Here is a 25,421-nt window from a genome sequence, read left to right as displayed (position 1 = left end):
TCAAGCCCATTTCCAATCCGCCGAAATCGAGGCACCAATCAGAAACGTTGGGGCGGGCTTTGCACGATGACGACAGCGCTGGGATTTTGAAGCAGATTTTGTAGCCTACATTACAAAGATGGATGCCGCCGTCGAACATCACTCGTTCGAATCAGCTATCACGTCTGTTTTAAGCAATTTGAACGTCTCCTTTTTGTTAAAAACCGAGCAAAGAACAACACTCGGAGATGTTTCTCCCCCCGCTCTGCATACGTCATCTCCTTCATCGCTCTGATTGGTTTTAGGTCTATCCGCGACGTCCGTTGTTGACGCCCCTCTGGAAATGATTTGTCTATGGAGCTTTGCCAGACCATAACTCAGTTACAACTAAGAATGGTCTGGTTTTAACCAGACTAGTCTTGGTGAGCATAAGAAACTTTTTTCAAAAACATCAAAAAATGTTACAGACCCCAAACTTTTGAACAGTAGTTTATGTATAGGCCTATATGATATATTTTTTTACCGTACAAACCCAACACCATGTTTTGTACTGTTTGGTACTTTTTTATTGATTTGAATGGCAAATTGATATATGAAATGCTCAGTACCATAGTCATAGACACCATCACTGTACCACGGTACTGCCAGAGTATCCGTAATCCGTTTCAATTAAACCAATTGCGATTTGAATGATATATCTCTTCCTCATTCAAGTCCCAGTAGCTGTTTGCTCAGCTGGTGCTGTTTTAATGAATTGTTACATGTATTTTTTGCTGATGTCTGTTGGAATTAAAGTGTGTTTATTCATTTGCCGAGCATCCTCAGGGGGCGAGAGAGAGGATAGCCAAGCTTGGCTGGTTCCAGCGTCAAATGCAGCAGTGCAGAGAGTAGAGTAGAGCAGAGAGAGAAATGAAATATGCAGAGAAGCAACATGTTCTTCAGGCAATGAATGACGTGGACTCGCTCTGTCAGGAGAGCGACTGCACGCGAGAGAGTCTGCGGTTTGGGAGATTGTGTTTGGGTCTTCACAGCCAGAACATTTCTTTGATTTAACACTAATTTGCTAAACGAGCTTTTGGAGGGTAATTGCCCGGTTTGGGGAGTTTAGTATGCATGTCAGGGTATTTGAAGTGCATGAGTATGGGGTGAGAGCTGATTTTTAGGGATGAAACGGAGGGAGTGATGAACTGTGTGTGTGTGTGTGTGAGTATGTGGGGGTGTGTCAGATTTGGCCTACATTGTGGAGCAAACGTCCCCACAAGCAGTGGCATCGTTTTTGAGGGTGTGCTGGCTCACTCTGTGCTCTAGGCTGGATATGACATGACTAAAGGGGGAAAACACTTTTAACTTGCTTTGTGTGGTACAGTTTTTGTGTAGTGTGAAAGGGGACTAGGGTACAAAACTTGACCTAATATGTAGTTGTTGTTGTTGTTGTTTAATATACTATGCACAATTTCAACTGACCTTGACAGCCAGTGATCATCATGCATTTTCGTTGTAAGGAAAAGAGCAGTTTTGACATTTTATTTTACAGAGAAAAAAGTCATGCATATTAGGAGCAACATTGGGTGTACATGAATGATGACAGAATTTTTGACTACTTTGGCAACATTTAGACAAAACATTTTTTTTTTACTTAAAATAACTTTAATTTGAAATCACCTGCTTTGTGGTACTTATTATTATTTATTATTTATATTTATTTATATATCATTCTATATCATTCTATCTTGCGTTCTATCTATCGATCGTTCTGTCTGTCCATCCATTTAATCTTCATTAACATTTATTAATTTATCAGACATCTTTTTTATCCAAAGCGCCTTACAAATGAGGAATACAACCAGCGATTAATCTTAGAAGCAATAAATATTAGAAGTGCTAGTAATACAAAGTTTAAGGTCTGTCTGTCTGTCTGTCTGTCTGTCTGTCTATCTATCTGTCTGTCGTTCTTTCATTCTATCGTTTGATGTTCTGTCTAGCAATCTATCATCTATCTTTCTGTCATTCTTTCATTCTATCTTTCGATGGTTCTGTCTAGTGTTCTGTCTATCTGTCTATGGGATGATTATAGTATCAAAATGATTAACACGTGCAAGCACACTTATCAATAAAACTTGATACATGTTGCAGAAATGTTTTATCCATGCCTTTCAACTTGCGTGTGCAAAATTCAAAATTGAATGAATGTGAAGCAATTTGTACAAATAGAGACATTTTTGTGAATACAAATGGTTTCCTTTGTATTAGTGTATCATAATTTGCGCATGCAACACAGAAGATGTGCATGTGTGGATCAGGTGACACGCGTGCATTCATTGACGTCTTTTCTTTGTCGATCTCATTTGATTCATTTGGATTTTGAGACTTTCTTTTCGCGGTTTTTAAGCATTTCACAACCAAAACACACAAACAACTACAAATGAATAGGCCTGGTGCTAATTATTAATGTGTGCACAACTACCCATCTATTTGACAAATTCACAAATGTGCGTCACTACATTTTAACTAATACAATACAACTTGTGTGTGCAAAATCCAAAATCACATGAATGTGCAGCATTTTGTACAAATAGAGACATAGTTGTTAATACAAAACCTCGATTTTGTATTAATGTAGGCCAGAATTTGTGCATGCAACAAGTAAGATGTGCATTTGTGGATCAGGTGACACGCGTGCATTCATTGACTCGTTTCTGAGTCGATCCTATTTGTTTTATTTGAATTTTGAGACTTTCATTTCGCGGGTTTCGCCTTCCACGATCCACACACAGCTGTCTGAGAAAACCTGCTACCACTAGATGGCAGTATTCTGCTAAAACAGACAACGGCCGCGTAATCAAGCGTTCTTCCGCATTTAAGACGCTTAATGAGAGTGATATTGAAGCACCAAATTTAGTACACAATAATATAGGCCTACCCTATTAATAAAGCATACTTTATAGAGGTAAACAGATAACATCAGATTATGAACAACACCCATAGAAAACCATTAGTTGCATGTTCAATAGCCTACGGTATTGGCTACTGAGTTTAAATATCACCGTCTTACTGCATTGACGTTAAGCTTTTTCTTTATAATATGCTCTATGGGAGGAAAACTATATAGCCTACAGACAAGAGACTACATGAACGCAACGCACGGCGTTTCAATTAATGGCATTTTCCTTCCTGTAAAAAAAAAAAGGTGAAATTTCGCAGTTGCGTTCATATTATATGCTTATTTTTATCTGACTACACATTGTGTAAATAGTATACAAGCTTTGGAATTTGAAAATGTCTGTTTTTAAATATTAAAGACGATTTTCGCAGTACATTTGTTTTCCCTTGACCCTTAAGCCACTGTTATAGGCTATAGTCTTACTATAGCACGATGAGTTTTAACAATATGCAACCATTGTATGTCGACATGAAATATTAATTGAAAATCAACTGGCGTAGCGGGCCTGTAGCTGCATATTTCTACATGAGAATGCTTTGACGCGCTAACCACAGCTCATGATGCACAAGGGAACGTCTGCCAATTCCACTAACTGCGTTAAAACCACTGATCTATATAATGTCATTCTATATCAGTGGTTAAAACGTATAATTTGTTTTAATTCAATTACTTTTAAAATTTAATAACAGACATTTTCAAATTCCAGAGCTCGTAGAAGGTTTCTGTAAGACTGACTTACAACTAAAATTTGGACAATACTTCCCTTCATGTAGCCTGTATTCTGCAGAAAAATACTGTAATTCACCAAAAGGGTTTTTTCATGCTCAAAATGGTTGTAGTAGTGACTAGGCTTGCTTACTACAGGTGTAATTGTCCCAATACCTCCCTTCATGTAGCCTATTTACAGTAAACTATTATTATTTTATATACAAATTACTGTAATTAACCAAACGGGTTTTTGGTGACTTGCAGGTGAATAATGTAAAATTTCACCTGACTTATCACTAGGAACGAACTACAACCTTTGGAACATGAATAGAAAAACAATTTACAGTAATTTAAAAAATTGTACTGTTCAATCGAGATATTGGCTGGACATACAGTAACAGTAGGCTAAGTCAGTCTGCCCACTAGACTTCCAAGGTTATAATATAACATTTGAATGAATGACTGGACGTTTATATTTTTTTGACTGTGAGTGGAGTTTGTAGATGTTCCCTTTATAAAATGTGGCGAATATCAAACCTAAAACTTACTTCACTGCGCTCTCGGGCCGGTTGCTCTCCCATTCACATGCAAAGTTAAACGCAACTGCAGAATTTCGTGTTAAGCTTTTTCTTTTTAACAGGCTCGGGAAGGAACATTTTATTAACTTGAAACGCCGTACGTTGCGTTCATGTAGTCTCTTGTCTGTAGGCTATATAGTTTCCCTCCCATAGAGCATAATATTATAAAGAAAAAGCTTAACGTCAATGCAGTAAGACGGTGATATTTAAACTCAATAGCCAATACACCTTATTGAACATGCAACGCGCGATTGCACGTTAAGCGTTTTATTAGGCTATGGTTTTCAATGGGTGTTGTTCATAATCTGATGTTATCTGTTTACCTCTATAAAGTATGCTTTATTAATAGGGTAGGCCTATATTATTGTGTACTAAATTTGGTGCTTCAATATCACTCTCATTAAGCGTCTTAAATGCGGAAGAACGCTTGATTACGCGGCCGTTGTCTGTTTTAGCAGAATACTGCCATCTAGTGGTAGCAGGTTTTCTCAGACAGCTGTGTGTGGATCGTGGAAGGCGAAACCCGCGAAATGAAAGTCTCAAAATTCAAATGAATCAAATAGGATCGACTCAGAAACGAGTCAATGAATGCACGCGTGTCACCTGATCCACAACTGCACATCTTACTTGTTGCATGCACAAATTCTGGCCTACATTAATACAAAATCGAGGTTTTGTATAAACAACTATGTCTCTATTTGTACAAAATGCTGCACATTCATGTGATTTTGGATTTTGCACACACAAGTTGTATTGTATTAGTTAAAATGTAGTGACGCACATTTGTGAATTTGTCAAATAGATGGGTAGTTGTGCACACATTAATAATTAGCACCAGGCCTATTCATTTGTAGTTGTTTGTGTGTGGGTTGTGAAATGTTTAAAAACCGCGAAGAGAAAGTCTCAAAATCCAAATGAATCAAATGAGATCGACAAAGAAAAGACGTCAATGAATGCACGCGTGTCACCTGATCCACACATGCACATCTTCTGTGTTGCATGCGCAAATTATGATACACTAATACAAAGGAAACCATTTGTATTCACAAAAATGTCTCTATTTGTACAAATTGCTTCACATTCATTCAATTTTGAATTTTGCACACGCAAGTTGAAAGGCATGGATAAAACATTTCTGCAACATGTATCAAGTTCATTGATAAGTGTGCTTGCACGTGTTAATCATTTTGATACTATAATCATCCCATAATCTGTCTGTCTGTCTGTCTGCTGTTCTTTCATTCTATCATTTTTAGGGTTTGGGGTTAGTCTTATTTAAATGTAAATCCACAGTAGATGTTTATAAAATGTCTTCATTTAGATACTGTAACTAGATAAACAAGTGTATGTTTGTGAGTATGGGGGAGCAGATTTTAGGGTAAGACACAGAAGGGGTGATGATTTTGTGTATGTGTAAGACAGAGGGCAGGTGAGCTGGGGAAAGCCTCCTGTCCTTTCTCTCCAATGCAAAGTAGGTGAGCAGATGTCTGCCTTTCACCTGAGGGAGAAGAGATAAATGATGTTTCCTCTTCTGTCCTCCCTGACTGACTCTCTTTCTTCATCTTTGCCACTGTCATCTTTACCCAGATGCATCATGCCCATTCAAACTGGGGGCATGCCCTCTCAGATTTTTGACCCAAGTAGATTTGAAATCCAACTTACATAAAATTAGTTGTAGTAAATTATTATAATTAATTTTTTGCAGGTAAAATAATGTCTGAAACACTGGCACAATCACATATCTAAATTTGGATCGTCTAGCTTAGTTGCACCACGAACCAATTGTTTAGCAATATAGCAAAAAAAAAAAAAGGTTTTCTTTTTTTGCATCTAATCTCACCTTGGCCACAAAGGGACTACTCCTGTCAGTGATGGGTACAATAAGAACATTTCCAGCCATAAATATTTTTTACCCAGCATGATTGTTTTTTAGCATTATATTGTATTATTTGGCCATTTGAAACTTTAGTTGTTGTTTTTTAAATAGCATTTTTGTCTTTGTAGTTTTTCTTTATGAGTAATGATGTGCCATTTTTATTCTGTGCCCTAGCCAGGTGCAATGAGATAAGATTCCCGTGACAAAAAATAATGGTCTGTTCTCCCTGAATACAAAAATGTGGTGCAAATTCACAGCCAATCAGAACATATTTGATGTTTAATGTGCCGTTATGCGCGGAACTGTATTTATAAATATTTATTTTATGTTCATACAAGATATACGTAGATCCTCTAGTGCAACCTGTGATTGAGTGCTTTGTTCAAGGCCTTAACCACTACACCAACACTCACTTCACAAAACTAGCTCGACTGAGCAGCAGCCGATTCTAACAGATTCTTTAAATTGAGAAACTATTTACAGCAGTGGTAATTTCTGCACAGATTGAGCTTGGGGTGTTAATTATTTCCCCCAAAATGCTCTTAGGTGATGAAATGTGAAATAATGTTTATTTTGGGCTGGATTGTGCTTCTGATTTAGTGGTGAGTTTAGTGCTCAGTTTCTTCATTTAAGATGTACTGGGGCAATAACCGCAAGGTTGCTTGAACATACCATTTTGACCTTGAGCAATGAACTTAACCCCATGTTGCTCCAGGGGGATATCCCCAGTAATAAGCTAATGGTGCTGCTCTATGGTGACATTGAGTGAAACTCATGAAAACAATCCACGGGCATATGGTGATGAAATAAGGTTCCAATGAAAATATTGTTTGAGAAAGTGTTTAAACCTCACCTGCACTGAAAAAGAAAATTAATTGTCATATTTTTGTCTTGTGTTCCAGTAAAAACATCTAAACATCATTACAACCATGCAGATCAATTCTTGTTTTCAGAGAATATATTTTGAATTAAATTATTTCTTCTCACATTTGTTTCTTGTTTTTAAGTATAAATATTTAAAAAGTACACATTTTCTAATGAGGACAAATGAAAAACTTAATTTGAGTTATATTCTCTGAAAAGTTTTTTCAAGTAGATTTTTTATTTAGATCTTAAAATATTTTTACTTTATTTTTTGCTGGTAAACAGTGTGTGTGTGTTTAAGATTAATAATAGAAATTCATAGGCTAATAGCTACCCCACAATAAATCTTACTTCAATTACTTTGAGAGTTACAAAAATGATCCATTATAGCTCAGTCTGAGATGTATCTTTCATGAAAAGGCAGAAAATATTGTTGTATGTGCTCATAGATATTTACAAAATAGATCTTTAGATAGGATTGCCAACTCTCACGCATTTGGCGTGAAACATACACTTTCACGCTCTGTCTCACGCTCACATGTTTGAAATCTCACGCCAAATTTAAAAAGCCAATGTGCTGCCCAGACTGTTTGGCATGTGACATCAAGAATCAGTCGCTCTCCCTGGATTTTGATATCGTACGCCATTCGGTCTGCGCAGCACCACATGAAGTCAAGCACACATATTGACAAGGTATGGGTTTTAATTAAACCAATAAAGATCTGCAACCTCTTGATTAGACCAGTCTGTACTAATCACGTTTCCCCCACACCGTTCAAGGTCACTATATATAAGCTGCTGACCCCCACCTGTGCGACGATCACCAAAGAAGTTTAGGCGGCATTGTGAAACGTAGTATTTGTGCACACAAAGCAAATTTACACGTCTAAGATAACTATTATTAATTTGAGTTGTTGATTTTAATCTTTGATAATAATACCAGCTGACAGGACTTCCTGTATGTTTACAACATTAGTTGAGAGATTTTTTTCCTTGAGAAAAATTAACATGTAGCTGTACCTGATATGTATCCAAATGAATCAATATCGAATCAAGATCGGAATCGTATTGCAAGCGTATGAATTGAAATTGTGAAATTTGTCCCAAGCACTGATAAAAACAGTAGGCTACCAGTTGTAACATGTTGTCACTAAACTTAATGAAATTCTGTTTAGTTACCAAATGTTTTGACAATCACAATACACTTATTGTGATGCAAGGCCCCCCCCCCACCCCCCCCCCCCATAAGGTTTTTGGAGAGTGATGAATGGCTGCATAGGAGAGGTCATGCAATAGCCCTTACATGGAGATGGTTTGGGCATGTCTTATGCTAATTACTAACTGTGTGTGCACGCACGCTCTCTCATTTACATAAATCTGGGTGGGTTCATCAACATTAGACTGATGTTAAGAACAAGTTTATGTGCGGGCACAGCTGTTGTAAACCCAGCAGATATTTCTGCACACTTGTCTTGACCCAGAGTGTCTATAAATTAAGTTAATTGTCGTTCTCAATACACTCTCCCTCTCTCTTTCAGGCAAACAAACTGCGCACTAAGACTTTAAAGAACACGCTGAATCCAGTGTGGAACGAGACGCTCATCTATCACGGCATTACGGCTGCTGACATGACCACAAAAACCCTCAGGTACAGTACCACCTCCATTTCCCATGATTCTCACCTGCATCCAACTATTTTTGGCTTTACTTGCACTGCTGAATTCACCCTTTGAATATATGGCTTTCTGTAAAATCCCACGAGTGTCTCCATCCACCTTATTAATGACAGTGAGAACATTTTTGAGCCCCGTTTGTGTGCTGTGCATGTCTGAATTTCATTACTTCATGATGTTCAGGTCAAGTCAACTCTTTGTCACACGAAGCGCATTGTGTGTGGGCATGTATGTATGTGCGCGTCTTTGACAGCATGTAGTGGACGTCTCTGTGGTGCAATAACACACATTAGCCTTAAGGTAACACCCACACTTGGGTCTAACCTTCTGTGTAGAGGAATGCTACAATTTGAGCAATAAAACTCAGAGGACAGATTGAGATAGGGTAATTTCTCTACAAATGTAATAGAAACCCTTCTGATGTACAGCTGGGAAACAAACCTAGCAGGAGCTCTCGTAGGATGAGAGAGAGGGAGAGAAAGAGAAAGAGAGAGTGAAGCTGTTTGCCTTACTTGTTCCACTTTTTGGTTGAGGCCGTGAATAATTCTAGTTTCATACTGAAACGGTTTTTTAACTCGACCCCGATTTACTCAGCACTGGAGAAATACCTTCAATCCAGAGATTTTAGCCTCCGCAGTGAAACTGTTTAACACAGAAGCTTCTTGTAAATTAAAAATACAATTAGATGCATACATTCTGCCAAAACTGACACAAGCCGAACTGTTTCTCGTGGCGAACATGGATTCTTGCCACTTTTGAATCCCAAAGGATGAGTTTGATTTGATGATTCTTTACGCTCTGTTACGCTCTGTGACCATCATTCTGAAGAGCAGGTTGTTGGAGCCCAAGGCGTAGATGGAGTATGTCACCACGGGCAGCGTCAGCACCTTGTCACAGTGGCTGTGTCTGGGCTATGACAGCTGGCTAATCTCAAACCCGACTGCAGTCGTTCAGTGCAGGGAGAGGCGGCAGGGATGAATATTTTACGTATAAAATTCCAGAGCAAGTATTTCCATATTTACTGTATTTCCTCCCATATGGCCCCCTGTCAATAAATGTCCTTTCTTTCATCAGCTTTTGTCATGTGAATGTCATTTCTCAATGAGAACAATGACTGCTGTTGGCAGGGACATTTTTTTTTTAAGAATGGGTGCGTTATCAATAGTGCTATTGTGCCATTATATAAAAGCATCCTATGCTTTTAGCGGAGTCATTATCATAACGGATGTCATGGAACCATACAGTAGGTGTTTATTGTTTATTAATAGACAGTGTGTGTTGAGCTGTAGTCTTTTAGGAGCCTAGCTGACAAATTTGTTTTGCCACATTTTAAAAACACCTTAACCAGATGTGACACATTTCCAGCGTCATTTTTCCGTCCTCACTTCAGGTGAAAAAGCATGATGCAACAATCGCAGCTAATCAGAGCAATTTCATGTTTAATTATATTTTGTGCATAGGGATTTTAGAGCAATGAGATTTTGCTGTTGGTGGAGGAATTTGATTCATTGTAGTGAAATTAATCTTTGAATCTGTTCACTATTGAATCTATCTGTCTGCCTGTCTGTCGTTATATCATTATATCGTGCGGAGAAAATTTGTTAAAGGGGACCTATTATGCCCTTCTTACAAAGTCTATTTTGTTTTTGGGGTCTTCTAGAATAGGTTTTCATGCTTGAATGTTAAAAAACACCTTGTTTTTCAAATTTTACATTTTTGCAGCACCTCCCTTCCCAGTCTGTCAGTAAAGGCCCCGATATAATTTATAGGGCACCTATTTTGCCCCTTTTCACAAGATGTAAAATAAGTCTTTGATGTCCACAGTACCATGTACTTTGTATGTGAAGTTTTAGTTCGAAATACCCAACAGATAGTTTTTTACAGCATGTTTAAATTGTCACTTTTGGGGGCTGAGAAAAACGCGCCGTTTTAGTGTGTATCCCTTTAAATGCAAATGAGCTGCTGCTCTCGGCACTGAGGGCGGAGCCTCACAAGCTTGTTTTTCAGTGTCAGACTCAGGACAATCTCATCTCATCTCACGGAATGAAAATATCAACACAGAAACTCTCAGTAGCTGTGTTCATTTCGACCTGGAGTCGGACAATAATGCCCACAGAGCCAGAGAACAGGTATAGTTTAGTTTAATTACGGTTATAACTTATTTTTCATCTTGCTTTTATCCACTATTAGTGCAAGCCTGTTGTAGCGGACCGCCTGCGAATGATGGCCAAACATTTACTGATGAGTATTATGAAGTTTATTGTACATCAGACAAAAGATGAATCGTCAGTTTTACTCCAGAAAATCACCGTAAGAGCTGAATAAACACAGTATGAGAAATGCGCATTAAAGTCTTATCCATAAACTCTCTCTCTCCCTTTCATTATCATCAACATACACAGCGAATTACAGAAAAACACTCGTTACAACTAACAGTAAACAAATATATACATACTTTATGCCTTTTCAGTGGGTGCTTAATAAACTGGTAAACTTTATATCCGTAAAACAACTCTGACGAACTGTAATAAAGTGCGTGCTCTGCCTTTCATTTCTGCCGTGATTAGCGACGAGAATACTTTTTGTGTGCAAAAAACAAACCAAAAATATAAATATAGCTGCGAGCAGCGATTACGGGCCCAAGCCGGTGGCACCGCAACGCCGGTTCCTTTAGTTACCTAAAGGCACCGGGGTGGCGGTGCCGCCGGCTTTGGCCCTTCATCGCTGCTCGCAGCTATATTTATATATATATATATATATATATATATATATATATACAAATATATATATATATATATATATATATATATATATAAACATATATATATATATATATATATCACTTGCCTTACCTGATTAGAACAATGAAAACAATAAAAAAATAACTAGGGAATCACTAAACCGAGAGAATTAATCTGTTTTGATGATACACTCAAAATATTACACAAGCAATTCTTTAAATTTAATGATATTCAGAACAGAACAAGAATAAAAAAAAACTATAATTAAGAAATAACCGAAATAATTGAAAGCGAAAGTGAAAGTAAGTGGTGTTTGGCTCACGTAACTCTCTCATTAGAATCAAACTGTTTCAACATTTGCGATGTATTTGGATGCTAAACTATTCTTCATTATGGGCTTTGTACTTCACTCAGGTTTCAATATGTGTGTGTGTGTGTGTGTGTCTGTGTGGGTGAGGTGCGGGTGCGATTGAACTGTTACACATAAAAACATACTCCGTCATTTTGCTCATAGAGGACATCATTCAAACTGCACAGTGTTTACTTATATTTGTGTACACTCGCAATAAAACACAACAAAGTGCTTTTGTCAAACTATAAACTCTTGTCAAACTGTAACCTACAACTGTCACCCAACTAAAATCACACGCACACACTGTCTAAAAGCAAAAAATATTTATCCAACCCCATTTAAAACAGTCTGTGGGTGCCATCTTTTGGACATTCACCATATCGCATTGATTTTCATTTATTGTCCTCAGAGCCCTAATCTGTTTATTTTTCAATTACACATTCTACATTGATTAAAAAAGAAAATTCAAATGTGTTTTTATTTTATACAGGAATAAATTATTTATAATTCAGATGAGAATAAAGTTAGTGTTAGTTCAAATTTTAAGGAAAACAAATATATTTATCTGAAATATAGCACATTCATTTTAAATTCATTCAGGTTAAATTACCAAACATACAATCTTACTTTAATTTAAAGCAAACAATACATTTAAAATATATGGGTTGTATGCATATTTTGGAATTTTAAAAAAAGATATATATCCAAAAAGACAAGGCCTTAAACTTGAACAAGGGTTAAACTCTTGTCGCTGTAAGAGACACAATGATTCAGCATTTTGAACGAATCGATTGACTCAAAGATTCAATGACCAATCCATAAACATCCTGTCTCATTCATGAATGACTCAGTCGTTCGAACGAATCATTTGAACGAATGAATCAATGACTCGCTCATTAAGACGGTCGCCTGGCGACACCTAATGACGGTTTAGTGTTATGTTTAAAAGTATCATTCTTTCCAACTCATATTTAAAACAATCTCACATTATTTAATGCATTGTTATTTTTCAGTGTAAACGATTTAATTTGATCACCCCTACCTAGAGTAACAGCCATATAGTGTCTTATTATTCTAAACAATTGAATTTATTGATCAAATTTACAAATTAAAAATGAAAGATGAAGCATACATTTAATAAGACTAGACTAGGGGTGCCCAGCAGATATTACAATATGCAGATTTAAATATACCATGGCCACCCACCGTCAATTTGGTGTGTGTGTGTGTATAATAAAATCATTTAGTCACTACAATTAAAACTTGAACGTATTTGCTTACTAAATTGTGAGCAGAACGAAAGTTGCAGCAAAGATCAGCAACAGGAGTCAAAATTCATTAATCACGAGAGTGAAGAGCTGACTGGAAAAATTATGACGGAATATTTTGTGTAAAAGCGCCTATTTAAGCGAATCTGTCATTTACTCTTTTGTTGTTGTGTTTTCCCTGAAAACCGGAAGCAATCGGTCCCCGATATGGCGCTAATTTTAAAGTGACACTAAAAAGTATGCGGCTGCACTGGCATTCATAACGGTGCGCGTCCATGGCGACGAGCGAGCAAAACAGAGCGAACATTTTTTCATTTCTACTTCCATAGAAATTCATTCGAGCGCACTGTGAGCGCCACCACTATAAATGTCCATGCGGACGTCCTTACTTTACTTTCACTTTTAACTTAGCGATTTAAAAGCCCCCGGTGTTACACGTCAAATAACCGGTGAGAAAATATTCTCGGAGTCACATAGGCTACCTAATATATTTAAATACAATAGGCCTACCTGATTTTGAACACAAGAGGGCAGTATAGCCCTATGTATTATTTGATATATATATTTTTTTTAACTGAATAGTGCATCCTGGCTGTTTTTAAACTTGTACATTATTCTTAAATTGAAAACAAGAATAAAATGGGTTTAGTTGTGATATTTGTATAATTTTATCTAGAAATAAATGGTGTATAATTAAATTTTTAGAAGATATGAGGCTTTTAGTGTTTATTTTTTTTACATGACTTTAATCCCTCGCCATAGCAAAACAATTTGAGATATTCAATAGATATTCACAATTATGCTTCTTTAATGTATTTTCATCATGTTGAAAAAGTTTGGTGGGAATAAAATAAACCACTTAAGAGGAGTGGGTAAAATTGTAGAGCCTGGTTTTGCAAAACATCCACATTAAGACAAAAATAGCCCACTTCCTGTTGGGCTGGCTTAAAGTTGTTTACCGTGTACCGAGTTTCATAATATTACATGCAAGTGTGTTTGATTTATGGACCAAATTTTCTGACCAAGTTTATGGACAAAGTTAATTTAATTAATAAACTAATTATATAAAACTATTTTCAATGCACTACAATTCAACTGGTTATATGCCTTTACTTATTAATACAACTTATTTAAAAAATACAAGGCGCAAGACATTTATTTTCTTTTTTAATGCAGGCCAAACCACACAGCAGTCAAATGGTTAATCTAGCCCCCCTCCCCCTCCCCACACTCACAGACACACACACACACACACACACAGAGACGTAGGCTCAGAGAGAGAGAGAGACTCTTGTTTGTGTTGTGATTGAGAGAATGACAATTTTCAAACCAAAATATCTGACTTCCTGTTGGTTGGAGCTATTGAGTGTAAATTAGAAAGTTGTCTGGCTTGAAGAGAACAATACACATACCGATTTTTATTACTGTAGATAAAATTAATCCCCCCACTTTTGACAAAAGGTGGCGCTACTGAGCCCCTCACCACGCCCGTTTCTGAAACTTTGCACATGTCTACTGGCTAATAAATGTGATGTGTCTGTCGAGTTTCATGCAATTTCAAGTATGCTAAGAGTCTCAAAAGCATAAAAAAAGAATATTAAAGTTTGATGCGTTGCCACGACAACAGTATCTAAGATATCAAGAATCCATTCACAGGTCTACATCTGCCGTGTGTTTACATTATAGTAGTGAAGTTTGAAGCAAATCGGGTTAAAATAAGAGGGTGATTTCAAAGCATTTTGAAAGTGACACACTTCCTTCTGCCAGTTGGTGGCGCTATAACTTTGACTCACAATAGTCACATCCATGTGATCGGCCTCTTACAGCAAACACACTGCTGAAGTTTCATCAAGATCAGTTAACGTATGCTGAAGTTATAACACACTTCCTGTTTCCATTATTCGCCATAAATTTGTTTCCTCGCCACGGCCACACCGTTCGAGATATCAAAAATCCGTTCGCAATTTGGGATCCTCAATGTCTTGACTTCATGCACACCGAGTTTGGAGACGAACGGCGGAATTCCCTAGGAGAAGTGTTTCAAATTCCTGAGCATGCATTTCCAAACAACCCTAAATAGCCGACTTCCTGTTGGGCTGGCGTAAAAAGTAAGAGCATGAAGGATATATGAACCGATGAGATCTATATGTGTACCAAGTTTCAAATTATTACATGAAAGCGTGTTTGATTTATAGACCCAGTTTTCGGACCGCGTTCCAGGGGGCGCTGTCGAGCCCCCCTGCCACGCCCGGGTACCATCTTCAGCCCGGCCCTGATGGCCGCGGGTTCTGACCCGTGTGCAAAGTTTCAAGAGTTTTCGAGCACGTTAAGGGCCCCAAAAGTGCCCGAAAGGTTGATAGAAAAAGAATAATAATAATAAATATAGCTGCGAGCAGCGATTACGGGCCCAAGCCGGTGGCACCGCAACCCCGGTGCCTTTAGTTACCTAAAGGCACCGGAGTGGCGGTGCCGCCGGCTTTGGCCCTTCATCGCTGCTCGCAGCTATATTTATATATATATATATATATATATATATAAACAAGCCGGTGGCACCGCCACCCTGGTGCCTTAAGGGTTACTGTGCATGACGGGTAATAACTTAACCCCGCTTTGACTGTTGATGTGTACTGTAGAGCTTGCATCAGTGTGGGCTCTGCAAAAGTGTGCATTGAGGGCACATATCATATGCGTGAGCAAACTTCTGAATCCTAAAATGAAAAATGAGACACCCTACGGTCTCATGGACTTAATGGACACATGAAATAAGTACACAAGATTGAAAGTTATATGAAGTGTGCCAAGACAGAATATTACTTGCCTGATCTGATTAGAAAAATTGTGTGTGTGTGTGTGTGTGTGTGTGTGTGTGTGTGTGTGTGTGTGTGTGTGTGTGTGTGTGTGTGTGTGTGTGTGTGTGTGAGACGTGATTGAACAATGTAGACATAAAAACATACTCCGTCCTTTTGTTCATACAGGACATTATTCAAACTGCAAAGTGTTTACTTATATTTGTGTACAATTGCAATAAAACACAACATTGTGCTTTTGTCAAACTGTAAACTACAAATGTCACCCAACCAAAATCTCTTACACACACACACACACACACACACACACACACACACACACACACACATACACATAGTTTAAAAGCAAAAAAAATCTTTTGGACATTGGTTTTCATTTCTTGTTCTCGAATAGAGCCCTAATCTGTTTATTTTTTCAGTTACACATTCTACATTGATTAAAAAAGAAAAATCAAATGTGTTTTTTATTATATACAGAAATAAATAATCTATCATTCAGATGAGAATAAAGTTAGTGTTAGTTTAAATTTTAAGGAAAACAAATATATGATCTGATATATAGCACATTCATTTAAAATTAATTCAGGTTCAATTACCAAACATACAAATCTTAATGTAATTTAAAGCAAACAATACATTTAAAATATATGGGTTGTATGCCTATTTTTTTATATAAAAAGATATATATCCAAAAAGACAAGGCCTAAACTTTAACAAGGGTTAAACAATCACTGTAACAGACACAATCACACACACACACACACACACAAGTCAAATCACTTACATTTTAGATGCAATATTAACTTTTTTTTCTGTTTCAGCAGCGAAAATAGTTAAACAAAGATCACAGCAGAACCATCGAGCATCTCACAGCAACGCGTTCTCATTACTGAATGATTCAGCATTTTTAACGAATCGGTTGACTCAAAGATTCAACGACCAATCCATAATCTGTCTCATTCATGAATGACTCAGCCGTTCGAACGAATCGTTTGAACGAATGAATCAATGACTCGCTCATTAAGACGGTCGCCTGGCGGCACCTAATGACGGTTTAGTGATATTAAAAGTATCATTCTTTCCAACGATTGTTAATTAACTCATATTTGAAACATAAGCTATATATATATATATATATATATATATATATATATATATATACACACATATATATACACATAAATAAAATAAAAACACATTTGAAGCGTGTTTGCTTACTAAATTGTGAGCGGAACGAAAGTTGCAGCAAATATCAGCAACAGGAGTCAAATTTCATTAATCACGAGAGTGAAGAGCTGACTGAAAAGATGATGACGGAATAGGCTATTTTATGTAAAAGCCCCTTATTTAAGGGAATCTATCATTGTACTTTTTTGTTGTTGTGTTTTCCGTGAAAAATAATAGACTGTTGAACTCACAATTCAAGCAATCGGCCCCGTTATTGCACTAATTTTAAAGTGACACTAAAAAGTATGCGGCTGCACTGGCATTCATAATGGTGCACGTCCATGGCGACGAGCGAGCAGAGCTGAGCGAACGTTTAGTTAATTTCTACTTCCATAGGAATTCATTCGAGCGCTCTGCAAGTGCCACCATTATCAATGTGGACGTCCGTATTTAAAAGCTGTAGGTCCTCAGTCACATACCAAATATATGTATATATAACTATAATTTTGGACACAAGAGGGCAGTATGCCCCTATGTATGATTTTATGGGTGCATTCTCTCTGTCAGAGATAGACAGAGGGAGAGAAAACAACCACATTCAAACTAAAATATCTGACTTCGTGTTGGTCCAAGCTAATGACTGTAAATTAGAAAGTTGTTCGGCTTGATCCGAACAATTTACGTACCGATTTTTATGATTGTAGGTAAAACTATAAAACTAACCCCCCCACTTTTGTCAAAAGGTGGCGCTACTGAGTCCCTGCACCACGCCCGTTTCTGAAACTTTGCACATGTCTACTGGCTAATAAATGTGATCTGTCTGTCGAGTTTCATGCAATTTCAAGCAATTTCAGGCATGCTAAGAGTCTCAAAAGCATAAAAAAGAATATTAAAGTTTGATGCGTTGCCATGGCCATAAAATATATATATATATATATATATAGCTGCGAGCAGCGATTACGGGCCCAAGCCGGTGGCACCGCAACCCCGGTGCCTTTAGTTACCTAAAGGCACCAGGGTGGCGGTGCCGCCGGCTTTGGCCCTTCATCGCTGCTCGCAGCTATATTTATATATATATATATATATATATATATATATATATAAGCCGGAGGCACCGCCACCCTGGTGCCTTTAGGGTTATTGTGCACGACGTGACACAAAATATCTGCTCGCTATCTGCCGAACGGCTCTGGTAGTTTCGCTTCAGCACTGATGATGTTGTAGAAATAGTGCGCTCTGGTTGGTCTGGATTATTCGGGATTTTTTATTTTATACAGAAATAAATTCTTTATAATTCAGATGAGAATAAAGTTAGTGTTGATTAAAATGAAGGAAAACAAATATATTGATCTGAAATATAGCACATTAATTAAAAATTTATTTAGGTTAAATTACCAAACATACAATCTTAATTTAATTTAAAGCAAACAATACATTTAAAATATATGGGTTGTATGCACATTTTTTTTAATAAAAAAAAGATATATATCCAAAAAGACAAGGCCTTAAAGGGTTAAACTCTTGTCACTGTAACAGACACAATCTCTCTCTCTCACACACACACACACACACACACACACACGTCAAGTCACTTACATTTTAGATGCAATATTGAATAAGCAGAAAAATCGGATTTCCAGCTCTGAAAATATAAATAAGCATAAAAATTGAATAAGCACTTTGAATATTCTAAACAGAATAAGCACTAGTCGCTAATGAATAAGTACTAGTACTTAATGGAATAGATACTAGTATCTAAAAAATAAGTACTAGTAGCATGAAAATAGAGACTAGTAGGTTAAAATGAATAAATGTTAAAACGGCTTGCCATATTGGCTCAGAGAGAGAGAAAGAGAAAATGACCTTTTAGATACTAGTACCTATTAATAGATACTAGTATTTATTCAATAAATACTAGTACTAAGTCATTAGATACTAGTTTCTATTAAATAGATACCAGTACTCATTCATTAGCTACTAATACGTATTCAAAAGAATATCTAAAGAATAAGCACTAGTATCTAAAGAATAGGCACTAGTACTAAAGAATAAGCACTAGTCGCTAATGAATAAGTACTAGTACTTAATGGAATAGATAATAGTATCTAAAAAAATAAGTACTAGTAGCATGAAAATAGAGACTAGTAGGTTAAAATGATTAAATGTTAAAACGGCTTGCCATATTGGCTCAGAGAGAGACAGAGAGAGGCTCACCATATTCAAACCAAAATATCTGACTTCCTCTTGGTCTGAGCTAATTACGGTAAATTAGAAAGTTGTCCGGCTCGAAGAGTACAATAATACATATCGAGTTTTGTTACTGTAGATAAAACTAACCCCCCCACTTTTGTCAAAAGCATTTAGAAAGTGACACACTTCTTGCTGCCAGTTGGTGGCGCTATAACTTTGACTCACAATAGTTACATCCATCTGATCGGCCTCTTACCACGAACACACTGATGAAGTTTCATCAAGATCAGTTAATGTATGTAGAAGTTATAACATACTTCCTGTTTCCATTATTCGCCATAAATTCGTTTCCTCGCCACGGCCAAACCGTTCGAGATATCAAAAATCCCCTGGCAATTTTTCATCCTCAGTGTCTTGACTTCATGCACACCGAGTTTGGAGACGAACGGGGGAATTCCCTAGGAGAAGTGTTTCAAATTCCTGAGCATGCGTTTCCAAACAACCCTAAATAGCCGACTTCCTGTTGGGCTGGCGTAAAACTTAGAGCACGAAAGTTGTTCGGCCCGATGAGATATATAAGTGTAGCGAGTTTCAGATTATTACATGCAAGCGTGTTTAATATATAGACAAGTGTTCAAACCCCGTTCCAGGTGGCGCTGTCGAGCCCCCCTGCCACGCCCGGGTACCAGCTTCAGCCCGGCCCTGATGGCCGCGGGTTCTGACCCGTGTGCAAAGTTTCAAGAGTTTTTGAGCACGTTAAGGCCCCCAAAAGTGCCCAAAAGGTAGTAAAATAATAATAAGAAGAATAAATATAGCTGCAAGCAGCGATTACGGGCCCAAGCCGGTTGCACCGCAACCCCGGTGCCTTTAGTTACCTAAAGGCACCGGGGTGGCGGTGCCGCCGGCTTTGGCCCTTCATCGCTGCTCGCAGCTATATTTATATATATATATATATAAAAAGCCGGTGGCACCGCCACCCTGGTGCCTTTAGGGTTATTGTGCACGACGTGACACAAAATATCTGCTCGCTATCTGCCGAACGGCTCTGGTAGTTCCGCTTCAGCACTGATGATGTTGTAGAAATAGTAAGCTCTGGTTGGTCTGGATTATTCGGGATTTTTTATTTTATACAGAAATAAGTTATTTATAATTCAGATGAGAATAAAGTTAGTGTTGATTAAAATGAAGGAAAACAAATATATTGATCTGAAATATAGAACATTAATTTTAAATTTATTTAGGTTCAATTACCAAACATACAATCTTAATTTAATTTAAAGCAAACAATACATTTAAAATGTATTGGTTGTATGCACTTTTTTTTATAAAAAAAAGATATATATCCAAAAAGACAAGGCCTTAAAGGGTTAAACTCTTGTCACTGTAACAGACACAATCTCTCTCTCTCTCACACACACACACACACACACACACACACGTCAAGTCACTTACATTTTAGATGCAATATTGAATAAGCAGAAAAATCGGATTTTCTGCTCTGAAAATATAAATAAGCATAAAAATTGAATAAGCACTTTGAATATTCTAAACAGAATAAGCACTAGTCGCTAATGAATAAGTACTAGTACTTAATGGAATAGATACTAGTATCTAAAAAATAAGTACTAGTAGCATGAAAATAGAGACTAGTAGGTTAAAATGATTAAATGTTAAAACGGCTTGCCATATTGGCTCAGAGAGAGACAGAGAGAGGCTCACCATATTCAAACCAAAATATCTGACTTCCTCTTGGTCTGAGCTAATTACGGTAAATTAGAAAGTTGTCCGGCTCGAAGAGTACAATATACATATCGAGTTTTGTTACTCTAGATAAAACTAACCCCCCCACTTTTGTCAAAAGCATTTAGAAAGTGACACACTTCTTGCTGCCAGTTGGTGGCGCTATAACTTTGACTCAAAATAGTTACATCCATCTGATCGGCCTTCCTAAACCCATAATAGCCGACTTCCTAATTTTAAATTTATTTAGGTTCAATTACCAAACATACAATCTTAATTTAATTTAAAGCAAACAATAAATTTACAATATATGGGTTGTATGCACATTTTGTAATAAAAAAAAAGATATATATCCAAAAAGACAAGGCCTTAAAGGGTTAAACTCTTGTCACTGTAACAGACACAATCTCTCTCACACACACGTCAAGTCACATACATTTTAGATGCAATATTGACTTTTTTTCAGTTTTAGCAGCGAAAATAGTTAAATAAAGATCACAGCAGAACCATTGCGCATCTCACAGCAACGTGTTTTCTCATTACTGAATGATTCAGCATTTTGAACGAATTGGTTGACTCAAAGATTCAATGACCAATCCATAAACATCTGTCTCATTCATGAATGACTCAGTCGTTCGAATGAATCGTTTGAACGAATGAATCAATGACTCGCTCATTAAGATGGTCGCCTGGCGACACCTAATGACGGTTTAGTGTTATGTTTAAAAGTATCATTCTTTCCAACGATTTTTAATTGACTTATATTTAAAACAATCTCATAACATTATTTAATGCATTGTTATTTTTCAGTGTAAACGATTTAATTTGATCAGCCCTACCTAGGGTAAAAGCCATATAGGGCCCTATTTTAACGATCTGAAACGCAAGTGTCAAAGCGCAAAGCGCAAGTAACTTTGTGGGCGGATCCCGGCGCTGTTGCTATTTTCCCGGCGGGATAAATGCCTCTTGCGCCTGGCGCAAATCTAAAAGGGGTTGGTCTGAAGTAGCTTCATTATTCATAGGTGTGGTTTGGGCGTAACGTGAAATAAACCAATCAGAGCGCCATCTCACATTCCCTTTAAGAGCAGGCGCGCTTGTTCTAAAGCGGATTCCTATTATAACGGCGGATTTGCCAGGCGCGCGCCAGGAGCGGTTCATAGCCGAGGAGAGCAACGTTCTCGTCAGGGCCGTAAAACACAGAGAAGTGACATTGGGGATGGAGAAAGTTTGAGAAACCCACCCAAATTAACTTCTGTTAAACAGGCGTATGATAATTTGGGTAAATGTGTAAGCTACATGTATGCTTTTATAATAAATTGTCTATCTATCTATCTATCTATCTATCTATCTATCTATCTATCTATCTGTCTATCTATCTATCTATCTATCTATCTATCTATCGTAATAATGTATGATTTGCAAAAATGAAAACTGCTGCTTAGATGAGAGAATCAAAGTGTATGCGCGTTGTGCACACGCTACATTGATTATGGTCAAGCATGCGCCCTTAAAATAGCATAATGAACAACGCGCAATGCGCCACTGACTTTAGACTAGGTTTTTTCTGGTCAGTGGCGCATTTGTTTTATAGAACAGCAAAATAGCATGAGGGAAAGTTTGCGCCGGAACACGCCTCCTCTTTGCGCTGAACCGCCCCAGGGGGGCGCAAGTGTATTTCTTAGTTAACCGACGTGTGTCTGTGGAGGGAAAAGTCCGCTTTGCGCAGGTGCAAAATAGGAATGATACATGCGTCAGTGTACAAAGTCATTTGCGCCGAGTGCAAGATAGGGCCCATAGTGTCTTATCATTTTAAATAATTAAATTTATTGATCAAATTTACAAATTAAAAATGAAAGATGAAGAATACATTTAATAAGACTAGACTGGGGTGCCCTGCATATATTACAATATGCAGATTTAAATATACCATTGCCCCCCACCGTCAATTTGATGTGTGTGTGTGTGTGTGTGTGTGTGTGTGTGTGTGTGTGTGTGTGTGTGTGTGTGTGTGTGTTTAATAAAATCATTTAGTCACTACAATTAAAACCTGAACGTGTTTGCTTACTAAATTGTGAGCTGAACGAAAGTTGCAGCAAAGATCAGCAACCGGAGTCAAATTTCATTAATCACGAGTCGAGAGTGAGCGTCTCTCTCTGCTGTGTTATGCTGCATCACACGGGCATTCATAACGCTGCGCGTCCACGACGATGAGCGAGCAGAACAGAGTGAACGTTTTAGTTCATTCCTACTTCCATAGGAATTCCCTCGAGCGCTCTGCACGCGCCACCATTATCAATGTCCGTGTGAACGTCCGCGATCGAACAGTGGAAACATTGGCTACTCCGTCATTTTATTCAAGAAGATCATTCAAACTGCAAAGTGTTTACTTATATTTTTGGATACTCGCAATCAAACACAACATTGTGATTTTGTAAAATACATTCAAGTAATCCGCCCCCGATATGGGGCTTCTTTTAAAATGAAACGAAAATGCTCACGGCTGCACGGGCATTCATAACGGTGCGCGTCCACGCCGAGGAACGAGCAGAACAGAGTGAATGTTGTTTAGTTCATTCCTACTTCCATAGGATTTAATTGAAAACTCTCGCTGTACTCCGCACCCTTGTTGATGTCTTGTGGGGACGTCCGTTACTTTCGCTTTCAAGTTAGCGATTTTAAAGCCCCCAGCGGTGTCACGGTGGGAAAATATTCCCATAGTAGCGTCCCTACAATTTAATACAATTTGCCTACCTGATTTTGAACACAAGAGGGCAGTAAAGCACTATGAATGATTTTTTTTTTTTTGGCTAAACAACCATTCTGACTGTTTTTAAACTTAAACAAAAATCTTAAATTGAAAAAAAGGAATACAATGGGTTTAGTTCTAATATTAGTACAATTTTATAGAAAAATAAATGGTGTATAATTACATTTTAGAAAGATATGAGACATTTCCTGATTCTTTTTTTGACATAATCCCACGCCATAGCAAAACCGTTTGAGATATTCAATATCCGTTCACAATTTAGCATCTTTAATGTATTTTCATCAAGTTGAAAAAGTTTTGTAACTGTAGATGAAACTAACCCCCCCACTTTTGTCAAAAGGTGGCGCTACTGAGTCCCTGCACCACGCCCGTTTCTGAAACTTTGCACATGTCTACTGGCTAATAAATGTGATCTGTCTGTCGAGTTTCATGCAATTTCAAGCAATTTCAGGCATGCTAAGAGTCTCAAAAGCATCCTAAAAGAATTTTAAAGTTTGATGCGTTGCCACGGCAACAGTATCAAAGATATCAATAATCCTTTCACAGGTCTACATCTGCCGTGTATTTACATTATACAGATGAAGTTTGAAGCAAATCGGGTTAAAATAAGAGGGTGATTTCAAAGCATTTTGAAAGTGACACACTTCCTGCTGCCAGTTGGTGGCGCTATAACTTTGACTCACAATAGTCACATCCATGTGATCGGCCTCTTACAGCGAACACACTGGTGAAGTTTCATTAAGATCAGCTAATGTATGCTGAAGTTATAACACACTTCCTGTTTCACGTTTCTCGCCATAAATTCGTTTCCTCGCCACGGCCAAACCGTTCGAGATATCAAAAATCCCCTGGCAATTTTTCATCCTCAATGTCTTGACTTCATGCTGACCGAGTTTCGTGGCATTTCTTTGAATTCTCTAGGAGAAGTACTTTAAATTCCATTGCATGCGTTTAACAAACAACCCTAAATAGCCGACTTCCTGTTGGGCTGGGGTAAAAAGTAAGAGCATAAAGTATATATGAACCGATGAGATCTATATGTGTACCGAGTTTCATATTACATGCAAGTGTGTTTGATTTATGGACCAAGTTTTCGGACCCCGTTCCAGGGGGCGCTGTCGAGCCCCCCTGCCACGCCCGGGTACCAGCTTCAGCCCGGCCCTGATGGCCGCAGGTTCTGACCTGTGTGCAAAGTTTCAAGAGTTTTCGAGCACGTTAAGGGCCCCAAAACCTTGAAAAACAATTTTAAAAGCATTTTCACTCAACAGACAATCCCCTCACCCCACACACACACACATAGATGCAGAGACAGAGAGAGAGGGAGGGAGAAAATCCTCCTGAAAATCACATTCAAACCAAAATATCTGACTTCCTGTCGATCCGAGCTAGTGAGTGTAAATTAGAAAGTTGTCCGGCTCGAGGAGAACAATATACGTGCCTATTTTTGTTACTGTAGGTAAAACTAATACCCCATTTTTGACTAAAGGTGGCGCTACTGAGCCCCTGCACCACGCCCGTTTCTGAAACTTTGCACGTGTCTACTAGCTAATAAATGAGATGTGTCTGTCGAGTTTCATGCAATTTCAAGCATGTTAAGAGTCTCAAAAGCATCAACAAAGAATAATAAAGTTTGATGCGTTGCCACGGCAACAGTATCTAAGATATCAATAATCCTTTCACAGGTCTACATCTGCCGTGTGTTTACATTATACACATAAAGTTTGAAGAAAATCGGGTAAAAATAAGAGGGTGATTTCAAAGCATTTAGAA

The 25,421-nt window shown here is 37.7% G+C and overlaps 1 protein-coding gene across 2 annotated transcripts in view; it reads left to right on the top strand.

Moving 5' to 3' along the window:
• doc2d (double C2-like domains, delta) overlaps nucleotides 1-25,421 on the top strand; it is a 90,885-nt gene that overhangs the window by 10,948 nt on the left and 54,516 nt on the right. For both annotated transcript variants that reach the window (XM_056259669.1, XM_056259670.1), the window contains exon 5: nucleotides 8,485-8,594. In XM_056259669.1, the coding sequence (XP_056115644.1) occupies nucleotides 8,485-8,594 (110 nt within the window). The remainder of the gene's footprint in view (nucleotides 1-8,484; nucleotides 8,595-25,421) is intronic.

The sequence above is a fragment of the Rhinichthys klamathensis genome, unplaced genomic scaffold, assembly GCF_029890125.1.
Source record: "Rhinichthys klamathensis goyatoka isolate OS25496 unplaced genomic scaffold, OSU_Roscu_1.1 h1tg000169l_1, whole genome shotgun sequence".
NCBI classification, from domain to species: Eukaryota; Metazoa; Chordata; class Actinopteri; order Cypriniformes; family Leuciscidae; genus Rhinichthys; species Rhinichthys klamathensis.
The sequence above is the reverse complement of the archived record's forward strand: the minus strand, read 5'-3'. Positions and strand labels throughout refer to the sequence as shown.